This window comes from Myodes glareolus, chromosome 1 (assembly GCF_982192425.1).
Source record: "Myodes glareolus chromosome 1, mMyoGla1.1, whole genome shotgun sequence".
Classification (NCBI taxonomy): domain Eukaryota; kingdom Metazoa; phylum Chordata; class Mammalia; order Rodentia; family Cricetidae; genus Myodes; species Myodes glareolus.
In genome coordinates, this window is record NC_142026.1 from 64,021,139 (window position 1) to 64,036,323 (window position 15,185).

Below are 15,185 nucleotides of genomic sequence, written 5' to 3' on the forward strand. Positions count from 1 at the left end.
AGGGCTTGTTATCTTACATGAACTACAACCCCCAGCATTCCAGGAACTTATCTATCCTTGGGCAAGTGGGGCTTACGGGTTAGAGGTGGTTTTTGTTTGTTTTATAGATCAATTAAACAATAATTTAAACCTAAAATATAACTTTAGCCATCACAGTCTCCTTGACTAGCCAGGAATTCAAGTTAATCCTTTTGCCTCAGCCCCCTTCCCCCAATGTCAGTGCTGGGAACCTAGACAAGCCTGGTGGTACACACCCGTAGTCCCAGGATTTAGGAGGCTGAAGTAGGGGAATCACCTGTGTGTTTCAGGATAACTAGGGCGATGAGTGAAAATGAGGACGTGATCACTACCACGTGTGGTTGGAGAAGATATGAGGGAGAATGCAGCCAGAGGTATCTGGAAGAGTCCAGACTGAACATGGCCAGCTGAAGAGACTGGCACTCTGGGGGGAGAGGGACAGGGACAGGAGAGGAAGAGGAGAGAGGACAAAGACTCTGAAGCTGGAGGAAGGGGGAAGCCCAACCCTTGGAGAGGTGTAGGGTAGGGGTGTGGTGAGAAGTGCTGAGAGGAACCGCAGGTGCTGAGTGAGACCTGCCCAGGTTTCTTTGGTACCTGCCACTACATTAGAGTATCTTTTCTCTGTCACTTTTAGTCTTGTCTGACTCACCTTCCTAGAAAGCAGCCCCCTGTATTTCTTTCCAGAGATGTGTAAACTACAGATGTTCCCAGTTGCTGGAGTTTGTAAATAAAGTTTCCTCCTCAAGACAGTTTCTCTGTGTAACAGTCCTGGCTCCTGGAACTCCCTTTGTTGACCCCTTTGTTGACCAGGCTGGCCTCGAACTCAGAGATCCGCCTGTCTCTCTCTGCCTCTGCTGGGATTAAAGGCGTGCGCCATCCAGCCCAACCGTGAATAGAGTTTATATATATTATTTTATTTTATTTGCATTGGTGTTTTGCTACATGTATGTTGGTATGAGGATGTCAGATCTTGGAGTTCAGACAGTTGTCAGCTGCCATGTGGGTGCTAGGACTTGAACCCAGGTTCTCTGGAAGAGCAGTCAGTGCTCTTAACCACTGAGCCATCTCTCTAGCCCCATGAATACAGTTTTCATTTGAGCATAGTTTTGCACTGAGTGGTAGTGGCGCACACCTTTAATCCCAGTAATCCGGAGGCAGAGGCAGAGGCAGAGGCAGGTAGATCTCTGAGGTTGAGGTCAGCCTGTTCTACAAGAACTAATTCCGGGACAGACTCCTCCAAAGCTACAGAGACACCCTGTCTTAAAAGACCCCCCCCAAAAAAATTCAATTTTGCTCCTGCTCCTTCTCTGAAGTGGAAGTGAGGTCCTCACTTGAGGACATGACCCAAGTGTTCGCAGAGGGCACTCTTAAGGCAACTTGACATGGCTGTGTCCATGCGCATGTTCACCTGCAGCCACAGTCGCTACCCCAGCAGCAGTGCCCTACAGAGCCTGGCCCTTCCACCTGGATGGCAAGAAGCACTTCCTGGCCTTGAAGCAGCTGGGCCTGAAGTTCTGGACTTTCCCTCTCGGCTCTGGAAGTGGACCTATTGGAGCTGCTGAGGCTTCTATGGGCTCTTCCAGGCCTGCTCCTCAGGCCAGTTGGTAGTCACCAAAACCAAGGGTCACATGAGGTGGCCTCCTCTGTCCCCACAGATGAGAGTCCTCCCTAGAGCCTCAGCAGTGCTGCTTTTGCTCCCTGCCTCAGTGGTTCCTCTCCACCATGTCCCTCCCTCTGCGCTGGTCTCCCCACCCCCACCCTGGAACAGGCCATAATAAGGATTGCTGCCGCCAGCTGCTGTGTGGTCCTATGTTCCCCACTCTGAGGCCCCCACAGGGCTGGGGTTTGGAAGGGGAAGACAGGCTCCCTATAGTGGTTTCCTGGGGGACCAGCTCCCCCCTCCATTTGCCAGCTGGCCTCTTCCTCTTTGTTCCATAATAGCAACACAGTATCTACGTTGCCAAGTGTGGGGGCTCTCAGGGTGGTGTCCGGGGATCACCTCTGGGCTCATTATTACCCAGACAGGCCCTGAGACTTCGCAGGTGATATAGCACTTTCTGAGCCTGGCCCTCCAGATCTCCTTGTCCATGGTGGGCACCAGGGATCAGGGAAGTTGTTCCCAGTAAGGACAGCATGGAGTTAGGGTGCAGGTTAGTGAGTAGCCCTGCCTCTGGGCTGTGTGCACCCCACCCTCAGTATTATTTTCTGGTGGGAACCCTTACAGGATGCCCATTTCCTACCAGCTCCCAGCTGCTAGGAATGGCCTGAGATGCTACTGCCCCTTTGTGCCAGGCTGATCCTGCATTCCATCCACGTCCTTGCACCTGTGTACAAGTGAGCTTAAGCCTCCTGGTGATGTCACCTGATGCTTGGCATCAGATTTCTCACTGTCTCTGTGAGAGCCACAGCAGCCTGTCCCTGGGGTGAGGTGGGCCCCAAGACTGAGGCCCTGTTTGCTAGCCGTGCTGCGTGTTCTCTTATGGAACTCAGGTCTGTCCCTGGTGGCTCTTCCTTCTTGTTTCAGAGGCTACTTCTGGCTTCGTGACTAGGCAGATGCCCTACACTCTGGCGGACTCCCCTGTATAAGATGGAGATGAAAGTGTACCTGTCTCTGGGATCAGTCCCAGGCCTGGCTAAATAAATTTGCCTGTGGAAAGTCCTTAACCATGCATGGAATCCCAGTGTTTGTGGGGCCAAGGCACAAGGGTCATGAGTTGAAGGCCAGCATGGGCTTCTAAGTAAGAGCTTCTGAAGACTGAGTATAAACCACTGCTCCTGACTCTCCAGCTGTGTTGCTGCTGATAGCCAGCTAATTCTCTGGTTTCTTCATGTCACTTATCCCTGAGTCTGGGTGGCTCTTTCAGAGAGGTTGCTGGGGTCATTTGTCTAGTCTTGTCAGGGCAAGCATCAGAATGTGGTCTTTAGTCTAATTTGTCACCTCAGTGGGTCCACTCCAGCGTAACTTTCTTTGGAACACACAGAGATGCCACTCTCCCTTCCTCTCTGACAACCGTTTCACTTGGCAGCTGTTCCTCCCTTGGTCCACAAAAGGTTGAGCCTGAGTTGAGCAGGCACACTGAGGTGTGCTCCATAGAACCCTTCACGACATGCCTGCTGCACTGCCTCCCTCATCACAACAAACACTATACCAATTTTCGGCCCCAGTGTCTTTTCTTCTCTTCTAAGATTTATTTATCTGGCTTGTGGTGGCACAGCGCTTTAATCCCAGCACTTGGGAGACAGGCAGATGGATCTCTGTAAGTTCAAGGTCAGCCTGGTCTACAGAGTGAGTTCCAGGGAGTTAGGGTTTCACAGGGAAACCCTGTCCTGAAAAAAAAAAAACCAAAATAACAACAAAAGATATATTTATATGTATGTATGTGCTTGAGTGAGTATGTATGTATATCATATTTGTGTAGGTACCTTTGGAGACCAGAACAGGATGTTGAATTCCTTGGACCTGGAATTGCAAATGGTTTGGGCTGCCTGTTGTGGGTGTTGGGAACGGAACCTAGGTCCTCTGCAAGAATAACAAGTACTCTCAACTCTGAACTGTCTCTCCAACCTTGCCTCTCTCTTCCTTATCTTTAAATACATACAGGTTCATAATGATTAATATGCTCGCTCCCAAGCCAGTTTTGCCTTTAACCACACCAGTGGTGTTCCAGGCCTTGCTCACATTGACTACTCTGGAAAGAGGCTGGGCTACCACAGCATAAGCATCATGGGGCCAGCTTTGAGCTCCTACTCTTGTTCTTTACTGTATCTGTCACCATTTAGAAAGTGATTGTAATTTTTATTTTGTTATGTGTATGGGTGTTATTGCCTGCATGTATGTCTGCATATCACATGCATGCCTGGTGCTCACAGAGGCCAGAAGAGTACATACATCAGATCCCCTGAGACTGGGGTTACAGACAGTTGTGAACCACGTGGTTCACAACTCAGGCCCTCTGGAAGAGCAGCCAGTGCTCTTAACTGCTGAGCCATCTCTCCAGCCCAGTTTTAGTATCATTATTATGACATTAGGAGCTGTATCTCCAGCACTTTTTTTTTTAATTCTTTTTCTTTTTTTCTTTTCTCTTTTTCTTGTAGACCAGGTTGGCCTCAAACTCACAGAGATCTACCTGCCTCTGCCTCCCCAGTGCTGGGATTAAAGGCGTGCACCATCACTGTCCGGCTCTCAGAGGGATCTTTAGAGACAAAATACTAAATAGATTTACAAAAGATGCCAATTAGATACAAGTAACCACCTTTTAAAATCGTCACCTGCTGTTTGTGCTTCTCTTCGTGGTCACCTCAATAGCCCAGTGGAAGTGGCTGTAATTGATTTTGTTGCAAAGTCGTTGTGAGCTCCCAAAATATTCAAGTATTATGTGATATGAGAACATTTGTTGTTTCATGTTTTGTGGGGTTCATGGGGTACTGGAGATGTGAATTAGGACTTTTTTTTTAAGGTTTATTTATTTATTATGTATATAGTATTCTGTCTACATGTATGCCTGCACACCAGAAGAGGACACCAAATCTCATTATAGATGTTGTGAGCCACCATGTGGGTGCTGGGAATTGAACTCAGGACTTCTGGAAGAGCAGTCAGTGCTCTTAACCTCTGAGCCATCTCTCCAGCCCTGAACTAGGACTTTTGTAAACTTTCTACCACTGAGCCACACCTCACAGCCCCTCAGTGACGGATTCTAGGCAGGGGCTCTATTAGTGAACTATATATTCAGCTTATTTTTTTATTGTAATTTAAGACAGAGTCTCACTAAGTTGCCCAAGCCAGCCTTGCACTCACTCTGTAGCCCAAGCTACCTTTAAACTTTGGGTCCTTCTGCCTCAGCTCCCAAATAACTGCAATGCCTGGCTTAAATGTATTTTTTCTAAAACATTCAGAAGCAAAATATCCGGGCAGACAGAAATGTAGATGGAAGTTTCCGTCCCACCAGCAGCTCCCAAGTAAACATACTGAGGCATATATTAATTACAAATGCTCAGCGAGTAGCTTAAGCTTATTACTAACTAACTCTTACATTTTAAGTTAACCCATATTCCTTATTTACACTCTGTCACAAGGTGGTACCTTTATTAATATAGCATGTTCGTCTCCTGTCCCTCTGCATCTGGCTAGCCACTCCGGACTCCACCCTTCTTGTTCCCATCCTCAGTTTAGCTCTGTTCAGCTATTGGCCAGTCAGCTTATTTATTAAATCAATCACAGTGAAGTATATTCACACATTGTAAAGGAATATTCCCCAGTGTTCCCCCCTTTTTTTGTCTAAATAAAAAAGAAAAGTTTTAATTTTAGCATAGTAAAATTGTATACAACAAAACAGTTATTAAGTAAGAATTAAAACTACAATATCTAGGGCTGGAGAGATGGCTCAGAGGTTAAGAGCACTGACTGTTCTTCCAGAGGATCTGAGTTCAATTCCCAGCAACCACATGGTGGCTCACAACCATCTGTAATGAGATCTGGTGCCCTTTTCTGGTGTGCATACATGAAGGCAGAATGTTGTATACATAATAAATAAAATCTTTTTAAAAAACTACAATATCTAGTTTATTTGTGTTTTGGCAAAATTGGGGGAAATATTTTATTATGTTAACTATGACTATCTAGTCTTTATCGCCAGAAGAGTGAAATGTTGCCCAACAACAGGGACATGAACAGTCACCCTAGGTTTTTTTATAATGTTGGGGCATCTAACTTTGGCCTATGGGTTAAACAGTTTTTTTGAGAAACAGGGAATTTTGAAGGGCTGTCATACCTGGGCTTGGCAAAGTTTGGCAGTCACGTTCTTTTGCATCCTGCTGGGCTAGTTTGAACAGTAATTAAGGGAAGGGCAATTTCTTGCCCAAATGGGTAGCTTTTGCCACCAAGAAAGCAAACTCCAAATGGAGTTTTTTGATACTCATTATCTTCTCTGAAGTAAATTGGTGCTGCCAGGAGCAGATGTGTCTCACTGTCAAGAAAAGTATTATGTTATTAAAACATTATAAATGCCATATTTTATAGATCTTTGAAGACCATCTATCTAAATATATCTGTTTAGCCTTGAAAACATATCTAACATTACTATATAAGTTTGACTATTATAGATGATTAACTATTAATCTGTATTTCCTAATTATACATTACACTTTTAAATGAGCCGCATAAACACAGTACTCTAAACAAGAGTAGAAATATATGTACAGCACAACAAAATTAACCTTAAATTTGTGTCTATAAACCAAAGTCTATACCAATGTAAAATATTGATCTACCCTCTTATCCTATCATTTCGGTATCGCCCCCTTTTCTCCTCAGAACAAGATTATTGAATCTAACTCCCTTGAGCAGCTTTTTTTTCTGACTATTACCAGTAACAACTTGTAACCAATCCCCCTTAAATGATAATAGCATCTATATATGAGCATAGTTCTCTGGACTGTTTTCTGTTTTCTGTGGGCACTGTTTTATTTGAGGGACCCTGAGAAAGTTGAGGATTATGGTCCAGTCCTGACTGGAGTTTTCTGTTAGGCTATATATCATCTCAGCCTTGAAGCTGTTCTGGATGCAGAATTTTGAGGAGACTAACAACGGCATTTTGAAGTACTGGGTCACCTGGACCATCTATTCTCATTGGTGTTTGGTCCCCTTGTTCTAAAAATACATAAAGTTTTAATAAATATAGACTCCATTGTACACGTTAGCCAAAAATGATTGTTTTTTGTTATGTGTTTGAGCAGTAAAATATACATCACATGTCTTGTAGTTCTTTTAGGTTATTTCTTTATATCTGTAACCAAGATTTCAGGAGGTATTTAACTCGGAATGAATCTACAGCCTCTCATTTCCTGTGGAAATAAAAGCATAACATCTTCCTTAAAGTAACATATCTTTTGACTTAAATTTTTAAAATCTTTTTATTGCTTTATAAATAATATCATTCAAAATTTCCACTTCCCTTACTCCTCCCATTTTTCTCCCACTTCCCCACTCACCCTCCACCCCTCCATCCAGGCTTAGGAAGGTATGCATCCAAATAGACTAGGATCCCAAAAAGCCAGTACATGCAGTAGAGACAAATCCCAGTGCCATTATCATTGGCTTCTCAGTCTGCCCCAATTGTCAGCTACATTCAGAGGTCCAGTTTGATCCCATGCTCGTTCAGTACCAGTCCAGCTGGCTTTGGTGAGTTCCCATTAGATCAGGTACACTGTCTCAGTGTGTGGATCAACCCCTTGAGGTCCTGACTTTCTTGCTCATATTCTCCCTCCTTCTGCTCTTCAACTGGACCTTGGGAGCTCAGTCCAGTGCTCTGATGTAGGTCTCTGTCTCTATCTCCATCTGTTGCCGCACGAAGGTTCTATGGTGATATTCAAGAGTCATCAGTTTGACTACTGGACAAGGCCAGTTCAGTCACCATCTCCTCTACTACCCAGGGTCTTAGCTGGGGACATCCCTGTGGACACCTGGAAACCCCTCTAGAGCCAAACCTCTTGCCAACCCCAAAATGGTTCCCTTAAAATTAAGATATATTCTTCCCTGCTCTCATATCTGTCCTTAAGTTTTTAAGTCAAGACATTTTTAAAATATATAGGTTGGTTTAATCTAGCAGTTTTCATAATTAAATGTGCCTTAGTTGCTACTGTTTCTTTAGTAGCGATCTAAAAAAAATCAGAGAAACCCTGTCTTGAAAAACAAAACAAAAAAGGTTTTGTTTTGTTTTTAGAAACAGTTTCCATGAATAGTCCTGGCTGTCCTGGAACTAGCCTGTAGACCAGGCTGGCCTTGAACTCACAGAGATCCACCTGCCTCTGCCTCCTGAGTACTAGGATTAAAGGCATGCGCCATCACCGCCTGACTCTAAAACAAACCTTTTTTTTTAAATTATTTATTAATTATGTATACAGCGTATTCCTTACATACATGCTACAGACCAGAAGAGGGCACCAGATCTCATTACAGATGGTTGTGAGCCACCATGTGGTTGCTGGGAATTGAACTCAGGACCTCTGGAAGAGCAGTCAGTGTTCTTAACCTCTGAGCCATCTCTCCAGCCCTAAAACAAACCTTTTAAAATAATTTTTAAACAGTTATTTATATTGTTTTGGGGGGTGTCGGTTGTACCAGACACATATATGAAGCTGGAAGACAACCTGGAAGAGCTGGTTCTCTTCTTCCACCATGTAGGTTCCAGGGATCCACTCAGGTTGTTAAACCACCCACCGTGTGGGTTAGTCTAAGGAAGAGAATTTTGATGAGGGATCACCTAGATCAAGTGGAGCTGTGTTCATGTCTGGGGCTTTCTTGATTGTCACTTGAGGTAGGATGGAAAGTTCATGCTGAATGTGTACGTTGTTTTATAGACTGAGCAAGCCCTGAGATGTGTTGTAAAGCAGAAGGAAACTAGCAGGCAGCATAGGTCCATTTGCCTCTCTCTCCCCGACTCTGGGTGTGGAGTGAGAGTGAGCAGTTGTCGAGAGTTCCTGCCTGTGTGACTTTGTTGCAGTAAAGTATTATAACCTGTAGCTGAGGCCAAGAATAACCCCCAGGGGTGCTTTTGGTCAGGGTGTTTCTCACAAAAATGAAACTAGAGCACCCACTGAGCCTTGTGCTGGCATTGCTGGGGACTTGGTGGTGGCCTGCCCAGCTAGGACTCCCCATGTGGTAGGGGAGGGGTTTTAAGCAAAAGTCTTGAGCTATGTATGTTTCTGCGACTGCCTGACAGCCCAGCACCTTGTAGAGGGCCGTGCTAGTTTGTGTGTGATGCCCATGACCCGGAGCTCTGTCATGCTGCTGTTGGGAAGGAGAGATGGATGTAAGGCCCTGCAAGGCAGCAAGCAAGGGCTGTGGAATCTGAGCCCGCTTCTTTGCCCACAGCCCAAAACGTGACCGTGGATGAAGTGATCAATGCCTACAGGCAGGCTTGCCAGAAGCTGAACTGCCGACAGATCCCCAAGCTCCTGAGACAGCTGCAGGTATGAGGGATGGGGACACTCAACAGCGCCTGTGCATGCACGCGTGCATGTGTGTTTGTGAGTGTGTAGGTAGCACAGCCCTGGGGCCTGCCCAGCCTGTTCCCCAGCCAGGGCCTGTGTAAGCACAGCTGCAGAAATCCTTTGTTTAGCTGTGAAATTAGCAAGGATCCAGAATCACATTAAGTGATAACCTCTGGCTCTGTCAGCCCTAAAGAAATTCTATCCTCAGAAAAAAGTTATCTTGTCAATTTATTCAAGTCTGAACTCCAAAATTATTTCTAAAGTGTAAATTCTAAGGTGAGCAAGCATCAGTCTGGGCTCCATATTGAGGTCCAACTCAATAAACAACAAAACAGCAAAAACCCAAATTTGGACCTCAGAAGATCACTCCCCACTGTTTAGGAAGCTAACAGAAACCGGCATTACCTTTCATCCCAGCACCTAGAGGGTGGAGGCAGGAAGATGGAGGTCAAGGTCATCCTCAGCTACTGAATGAGGTCAACCTGGGTTTTATGAGACCCTGTCTCCAAAATGAAAAACAGGCTGACAAGGTGACTGAGTGGGTAAAGGTGCTTGCTGTCAGCCTGTCGACCTGAGTGTGACCAGCTGGAGCCCACATAGCAGATAGAGTTAGAGGACTAAATTTTTCTTATGTGCACAGTGATGTGTGTGTGCACGCATGCACACACCTGAAAAGAGTTTAAATATAGACATGAAAAGCAAAACCGACTTCTCATTTCTTCCCTTTCCCCCTAGTCCCAGGAGGCTTCTATCCTCAGCCTATTAGAGAATCTGCAGAAGAGATTGCTTGCTCAGAAGTACTGGCACCAAGCACTGTCTGAGTTAGTGTGAATGTGGGCAAACTCTGCCTGTAGCTTTCTGCTCTATGACCACCTCTGGGCCCCATCTCTACACAGGGTCCTTGGGGTGCCTAGGTCAATGTTCTGTCTGTGTTCCTGGACTCTGTCTATTCTGCAGTTAGCAGAGCTGGGGCTTGTGCCTCCCAGGGAAAGAGCCACTCCGTGTGGCATCTGAGGCAAGGATGAGGCCTGGCTGGACTTGCACCTTACTGGCCAAGTATGTTGTCAAGCCAGCCTTAGCCTGTCTGTCTTGGGCCTTTGTCACAGTGCTCAACCCTGGAGTGACAGTGAAGCCCAGAGACCGGCACCTGGCATGTCTGTGGGTTAGATGTGCCCTACAGGAAGGGGCAGGAAAAACAATTGAGCCAGTGCCTTTTCATCTTTAGCTGAGTGCCACAGTGTGACTGTCAGCCTACCCATCTCAATCCCTTGGGACAGACTTCCCTGAGTCTGGACATCTCCCCAGTGATGATGGATACCGTTGCCCTCAGTTCATCAGCTGGAGTGACAGGACTGCGTCTCCCTAGCTCCAGGCAGAATTATCTCATGCCCTGTGTGCTCAGAACCAGCTCCTTTTGTCTTCTGGGCCTTTGTCCAGCTGCCCTGCCCAATCCTATTTCAGATGCCATCTCACTGCAGGGCATGGCAGAGCCCATTGAGCTTGACTGCCCCACTGGCAGACCACCCCAGTTGCTGGGATGTCTTGTCTGCCTTGACCAGCCCCATCCTGCTTTCTTAGGAGTTCACGGACCTTGAGCAACGCATCAATTGCCTGGATCTAAAAGGTGTGTATCCCCCAGGAGAACAGAGTGCTCAAGGGATTGGTGGCTTCTGCAGGAGATAGAGACTGGTGGTGGTGTGGCCTCTCCACATAAAGGTACCTGCTCCTTCCCAGGGGAGAAGCTTGACTACAAGACCTGTGAGGCTCTGGAGGAGGTCTTTAAGAGGCTGCAGTTCAAGGTTGTGGACCTGGAACAGACCAACTTGGATGAAGATGTAAGAATCCTGCTGCCACTAGGCTACTAGACCCTCTTGAGGCTTGGGTAGGGAAGAGGGCAAGGGCAGGGCCTCATGTAGAAGAGAAGGGGTATCTGATGTAACCAGGGTGGTCCCGAGGCCCTGAAGGTGAGGCCTGTGGAGCTGAGTGAGGGGCAAATGTGGCCACCAGGAGCTTTCCTGGCTGTCACACTGCAGGGCGGAGAGGCACATGGAGAGCTGCAGTCTCTGAGGGCTGTGTGTTCCTGAACGATGTAGATCTCCACCCTCCCGGGTCATTCTGGGGCTCTGGCCTGCCCAGCACTCCTCCTATAGCACAGTTCATGTGTTTTCCTTGGCCATCTGACCTGAGGCCAAGCCCACATGTCCTATCCCCAGGGTGCCTCAGCCCTCTTTGACATGATTGAGTACTACGAGTCAGCCACCCACCTCAACATCTCTTTCAACAAGCACATTGGCACCCGGGGTTGGCAGGCTGCTGCCCACATGATGCGTAAGGTAGGTACCTCACAGGCTGATAGGAAACAATATGGGGAGGTACCTACCCCAGGCCCATCTCTCCTGCTTTCCTACAAAGGAATGCACCTCCTTCACTCCTCCTTAGCATGACTCTTGGAAAGTGGCCTTGTCGCCAGCCCTTGTTTACTCTTCTTTGTAAAGACTGGGGCAGGAAGGAAGTGGAACTGTCAGGAAGGAGGGTGAAGGAGGGTCCCCAAAACAGGAATCAGGGAACTCAGACTCAGGTGCTAACTGTGACGACTAAATGACCCATCTCCTGACTCATCCCCACCAGACAAGCTGCCTGCAATACTTAGACGCCCGCAACACACCCCTGCTGGACCACTCTGCGCCCTTTGTGGCCCGTGCCCTGCGCATCCGCAGCAGCCTGGCAGTGCTGCACCTAGAAAATGCTAGCCTGTCTGGGCGGCCCCTCATGTTGCTGGGTAAGTCTGTGTCCATAGACCTGCTGCTGAACAGGTGACCCAGGGCAAGGGCTGGTCACTCACTCCCACCCACTCCCCAGCCACAGCTCTCAAGATGAACATGAACCTACGAGAACTGTACTTGGCAGACAACAAGCTCAACGGCCTGCAGGACTCAGCCCAGCTGGGCAACTTGCTCAAGTTCAACTGCTCCTTGCAAATCCTGGACCTGCGCAACAACCACGTGCTAGACTCAGGTGCGCCTGTCCACACTGTCACCCAGCACCTTCTATGCCCAGCCCTGTGCTTGGGGGTTGGGGGTGCTGGGCACAGATGTGGCCTGTCCCAGAACTGCCTCTGACAGTGACGGCCCTGATAGGGAGCCCGCGCAGGAGAATCTCAACCTAAGGATCGAGGGTCAGAAGTCAGGCCAGAGCCTCTGGGTCTCACTGGTACAGCGTGAGCAGAGATGCTCTCCAGGGTGGAAGAGGCGCTGACTGCCTGCCTCCCCTAGGTCTGGCCTACATCTGCGAGGGTCTCAAGGAGCAGAGGAAGGGTCTGGTGACCCTGGTGCTGTGGAACAACCAGCTCACGCACACAGGCATGGCCTTCTTGGGCATGGCGCTGGTGAGTCCAGGGGCCCTGTTCATTGGTCCCATTCTACCTGGCCCCAACACATGTTTTATTTTTAATATTTTACTACATTTATTTCTTTGTGTGTGTGTGTGTGTGTGTGTGTGTGTGTGTGTGCTTGCACGTGGAAATTGGAGGACAGCTTGCAGGAGTCAGTTTTCTCCTACCTTGTATAAATATCTCAGGTATAGAACTTGGATCTTTGGGCTGGCTAGCTAGCCCTGGGCTATTTTTTCTTTTCATTTCTCTCTCTCTCTCTCTCTCTCTCTCTCTCTCCCCCTCTCCCCCCTCTTCCTCTCTCCCTCTTTCTCCCTCTTTCTCTTTCTCTCGCTCTCTCTCTCTCTCCTTTTCTTTCTTTCTTTTTTCTCTTCCCTTCCTCCCACCTATTTCTAAGACAGGGTATCTCTGTAGATGAGTCTGGCCTAGAACTCAGAGATCCACCTGCCTCTGCCTCTAAGTGCTGGAATTAAAGGCATGGGCCACCTTGCCCAGTTGGGCCTGTTTCTTTAACTGGCCTTTTGTAGCAGACTACACAGGACAATGCTTTGCACAAACTGAATATGTTGACCTAAAAAGTTAATATTTCGGGAAGCAGTACTTTTTAGTCTTTCTTTTTCTTTTCTTTCTTTCTTTCTTTTTTTTGTTTGTTTGTTTGTTTGTTTTTGGTTTTTGGTTTTTTCGAGACAGGGTTTTCAGTAGCTATGGAGCCTGTCCTGGAACTTGGTCTTTAGACCAGGTTGACCTCAAACTCACAGAGATCCACCTGCCTCTGCCTTCTGAGTGCTGGGATTAAAGGTGTGCGCCATCACCGCTTGGCAAGTTTTTAGTCTTTTTATTATCACATAATATATAAAATCATTCAAGCAGGTACTAGGGGATAGGGCACTTTTGTGCCCAGTGCCTAGGTCCCCTCCTACAAAAAGGCTGGCTTTCAGGGCCCTTAAAGCCATTCAGAGACAGGCTGTGGGTATGGGGGCTACCTGGACTCTGTTGGGGAGTGGGCAGTGTGGGCTTTGGGGAGACCCAGAATGGGAAGGACTTGAGTTTCCCAGACCTCTGGTAGGATTGTGCGCTGAGAGGCAAAGCAAAAGAAGAAAAGGATGCGTGCCTCGGCTCATTTTTCTGGCTCCTGTCCTGACACACCTTTCTGGCTTTCCTCCATCATGGCCCTCCCTCACCCTCCCTGTCCCTTCCAGCCGCACACACAGAGTCTGGAGACACTGAACCTGGGCCACAACCCCATTGGGAATGAGGGTGTGCGCAACCTCAAGAACGGGCTCATCAGCAATAGGAGTGTGCTGCGCCTTGGCCTGGCCTCAACCAAGCTCACATGCGAGGGTAGGATGCGGGCCAGGCGCGCAGGGGCCAGCGGGGCTCGACAGGGCGGCCGGCCAGCGGCCAGGCGTGGGGCCCGTGGCCAGCCCCTGCGGTCCCCCTCCCAGGCGCCGTGGCCGTGGCAGAGTTCATCGCCGAGAGCCCCCGCCTCCTGAGACTGGACCTCCGGGAGAACGAGATCAAGACAGGCGGGCTCATGGCACTGTCCTTGGCCCTCAAGGTGAACCATTCCCTGCTTCGCCTGGACCTGGACCGAGAGCCCAAGAAGGAGGCGGTGAGGGTGCTTGCTTTATACCAGTGCTGTCTTGGGCAGGGCAGGTGGAAGGGTAAGTGGGCCAGGGTGAGGCAGAGGCCACACAGAGCCCTAGCAGGCCGGGTCCCACAGGTGAAGAGCTTCATTGAGACGCAAAAGGCACTGCTGGCTGAGATCCAGAACGGCTGCAAGCGCAACTTCGTGCTGGTGCGAGAGCGGGAGGAGAAGCAGCAACTACAGCCATCAGCCTCCATGCCCGAGATCACCATCACCGCACCCCAGCCCCTGGAAGAGCCTGGAGACCTGCCAGCCATGGGGGCACAGAATGGGGCCCCTAGCCCCAGACCTGGCCCTGACTCAGACTCGGACTCAGACTCTGACCAGGAGGAAGAAGAGGAAAAGCAACAGGACCAGCAAAGGAACAAGGGTGGTGCTGACCAGAGCCCCTCAGCCCCCTGCCCTGCCTTCGTACCCTCCACGGACTCCCTAGGCCCTGGGGCTAAGAGTCCCCCAGGGAGCCCCTCTTCCCCCACTGAGCAGCGTATTTCTGTCTCCAGCCCAGGCCGAGGCCACAAGGTGTTTGTGGTCACCCGGGTGGAGAGTCCACCTGAGAGGCCAGAGCTCCCTGTTCCTCCCACCTTTGTCTCCTCCCCTCCACCCTCTCCTCCCTCCCCACCTGCCTCTCCACCATCTCAGACCATGGACATCCAGCACCCAGAGTCATCAGAGGCTCAGCCCCAGCCGGAGCCATCTCAGCCAGGGCAGCCTCTTCCCAACGGCCTGAAGCCTGAGTTTGCCCTGGCACTGCCCCCAGAACCACCCCCAGGTCTGGAGGCTAAGGGGGGCAGCTGCAGCCTGGAGCACGGTAAGAAGAGTGGGAGGCAGAGGATAGGCCATCAATAAGCACTACCCATGGGTGGGCTTCAGTTTCCCTTTCTTCAGAATGGTCTGTAAAGGGATAGGAAAAAGAATTTGTCTGTTCCTACCCTGGGCCCCAGAGGTCACCCTGGGGTGGGGACTGTGTGGTCTGGAGGGGCAAGGCTGTGCCCCACCTGCCTCTGAGGGAGCTGTCACCTCCTGCGTATAGCACTGAGCCGCCCCCAGGGTGCCAGCAAGCTGGAAGAACTGCTATTAGAGGCCAGTCAGGAGGCCCCGCGGGACACACTGTGACACTGTAAGTAGGTGATGTCTGTGGGA

General features: G+C 49.1%; 1 protein-coding gene across 2 annotated transcripts in view; it reads left to right on the forward strand.

Moving 5' to 3' along the window:
* Ppp1r37 (protein phosphatase 1 regulatory subunit 37) overlaps nt 1–15,185 on the forward strand; it is a 36,685-nt gene that overhangs the window by 20,827 nt on the left and 673 nt on the right. For both annotated transcript variants that reach the window (XM_048433332.3, XM_085693507.1), the window contains exons 2-12: nt 8,891–8,988; nt 10,588–10,633; nt 10,744–10,844; nt 11,223–11,342; nt 11,638–11,788; nt 11,869–12,024; nt 12,282–12,394; nt 13,597–13,738; nt 13,843–14,009; nt 14,121–14,853; nt 15,076–15,162. In XM_048433332.3, coding sequence (XP_048289289.1) covers nt 8,891–8,988; nt 10,588–10,633; nt 10,744–10,844; nt 11,223–11,342; nt 11,638–11,788; nt 11,869–12,024; nt 12,282–12,394; nt 13,597–13,738; nt 13,843–14,009; nt 14,121–14,853; nt 15,076–15,158 — 1,910 coding nt within the window. In that variant the 3' untranslated portion in view covers nt 15,159–15,162. The remainder of the gene's footprint in view (nt 1–8,890; nt 8,989–10,587; nt 10,634–10,743; nt 10,845–11,222; nt 11,343–11,637; nt 11,789–11,868; nt 12,025–12,281; nt 12,395–13,596; nt 13,739–13,842; nt 14,010–14,120; nt 14,854–15,075; nt 15,163–15,185) is intronic.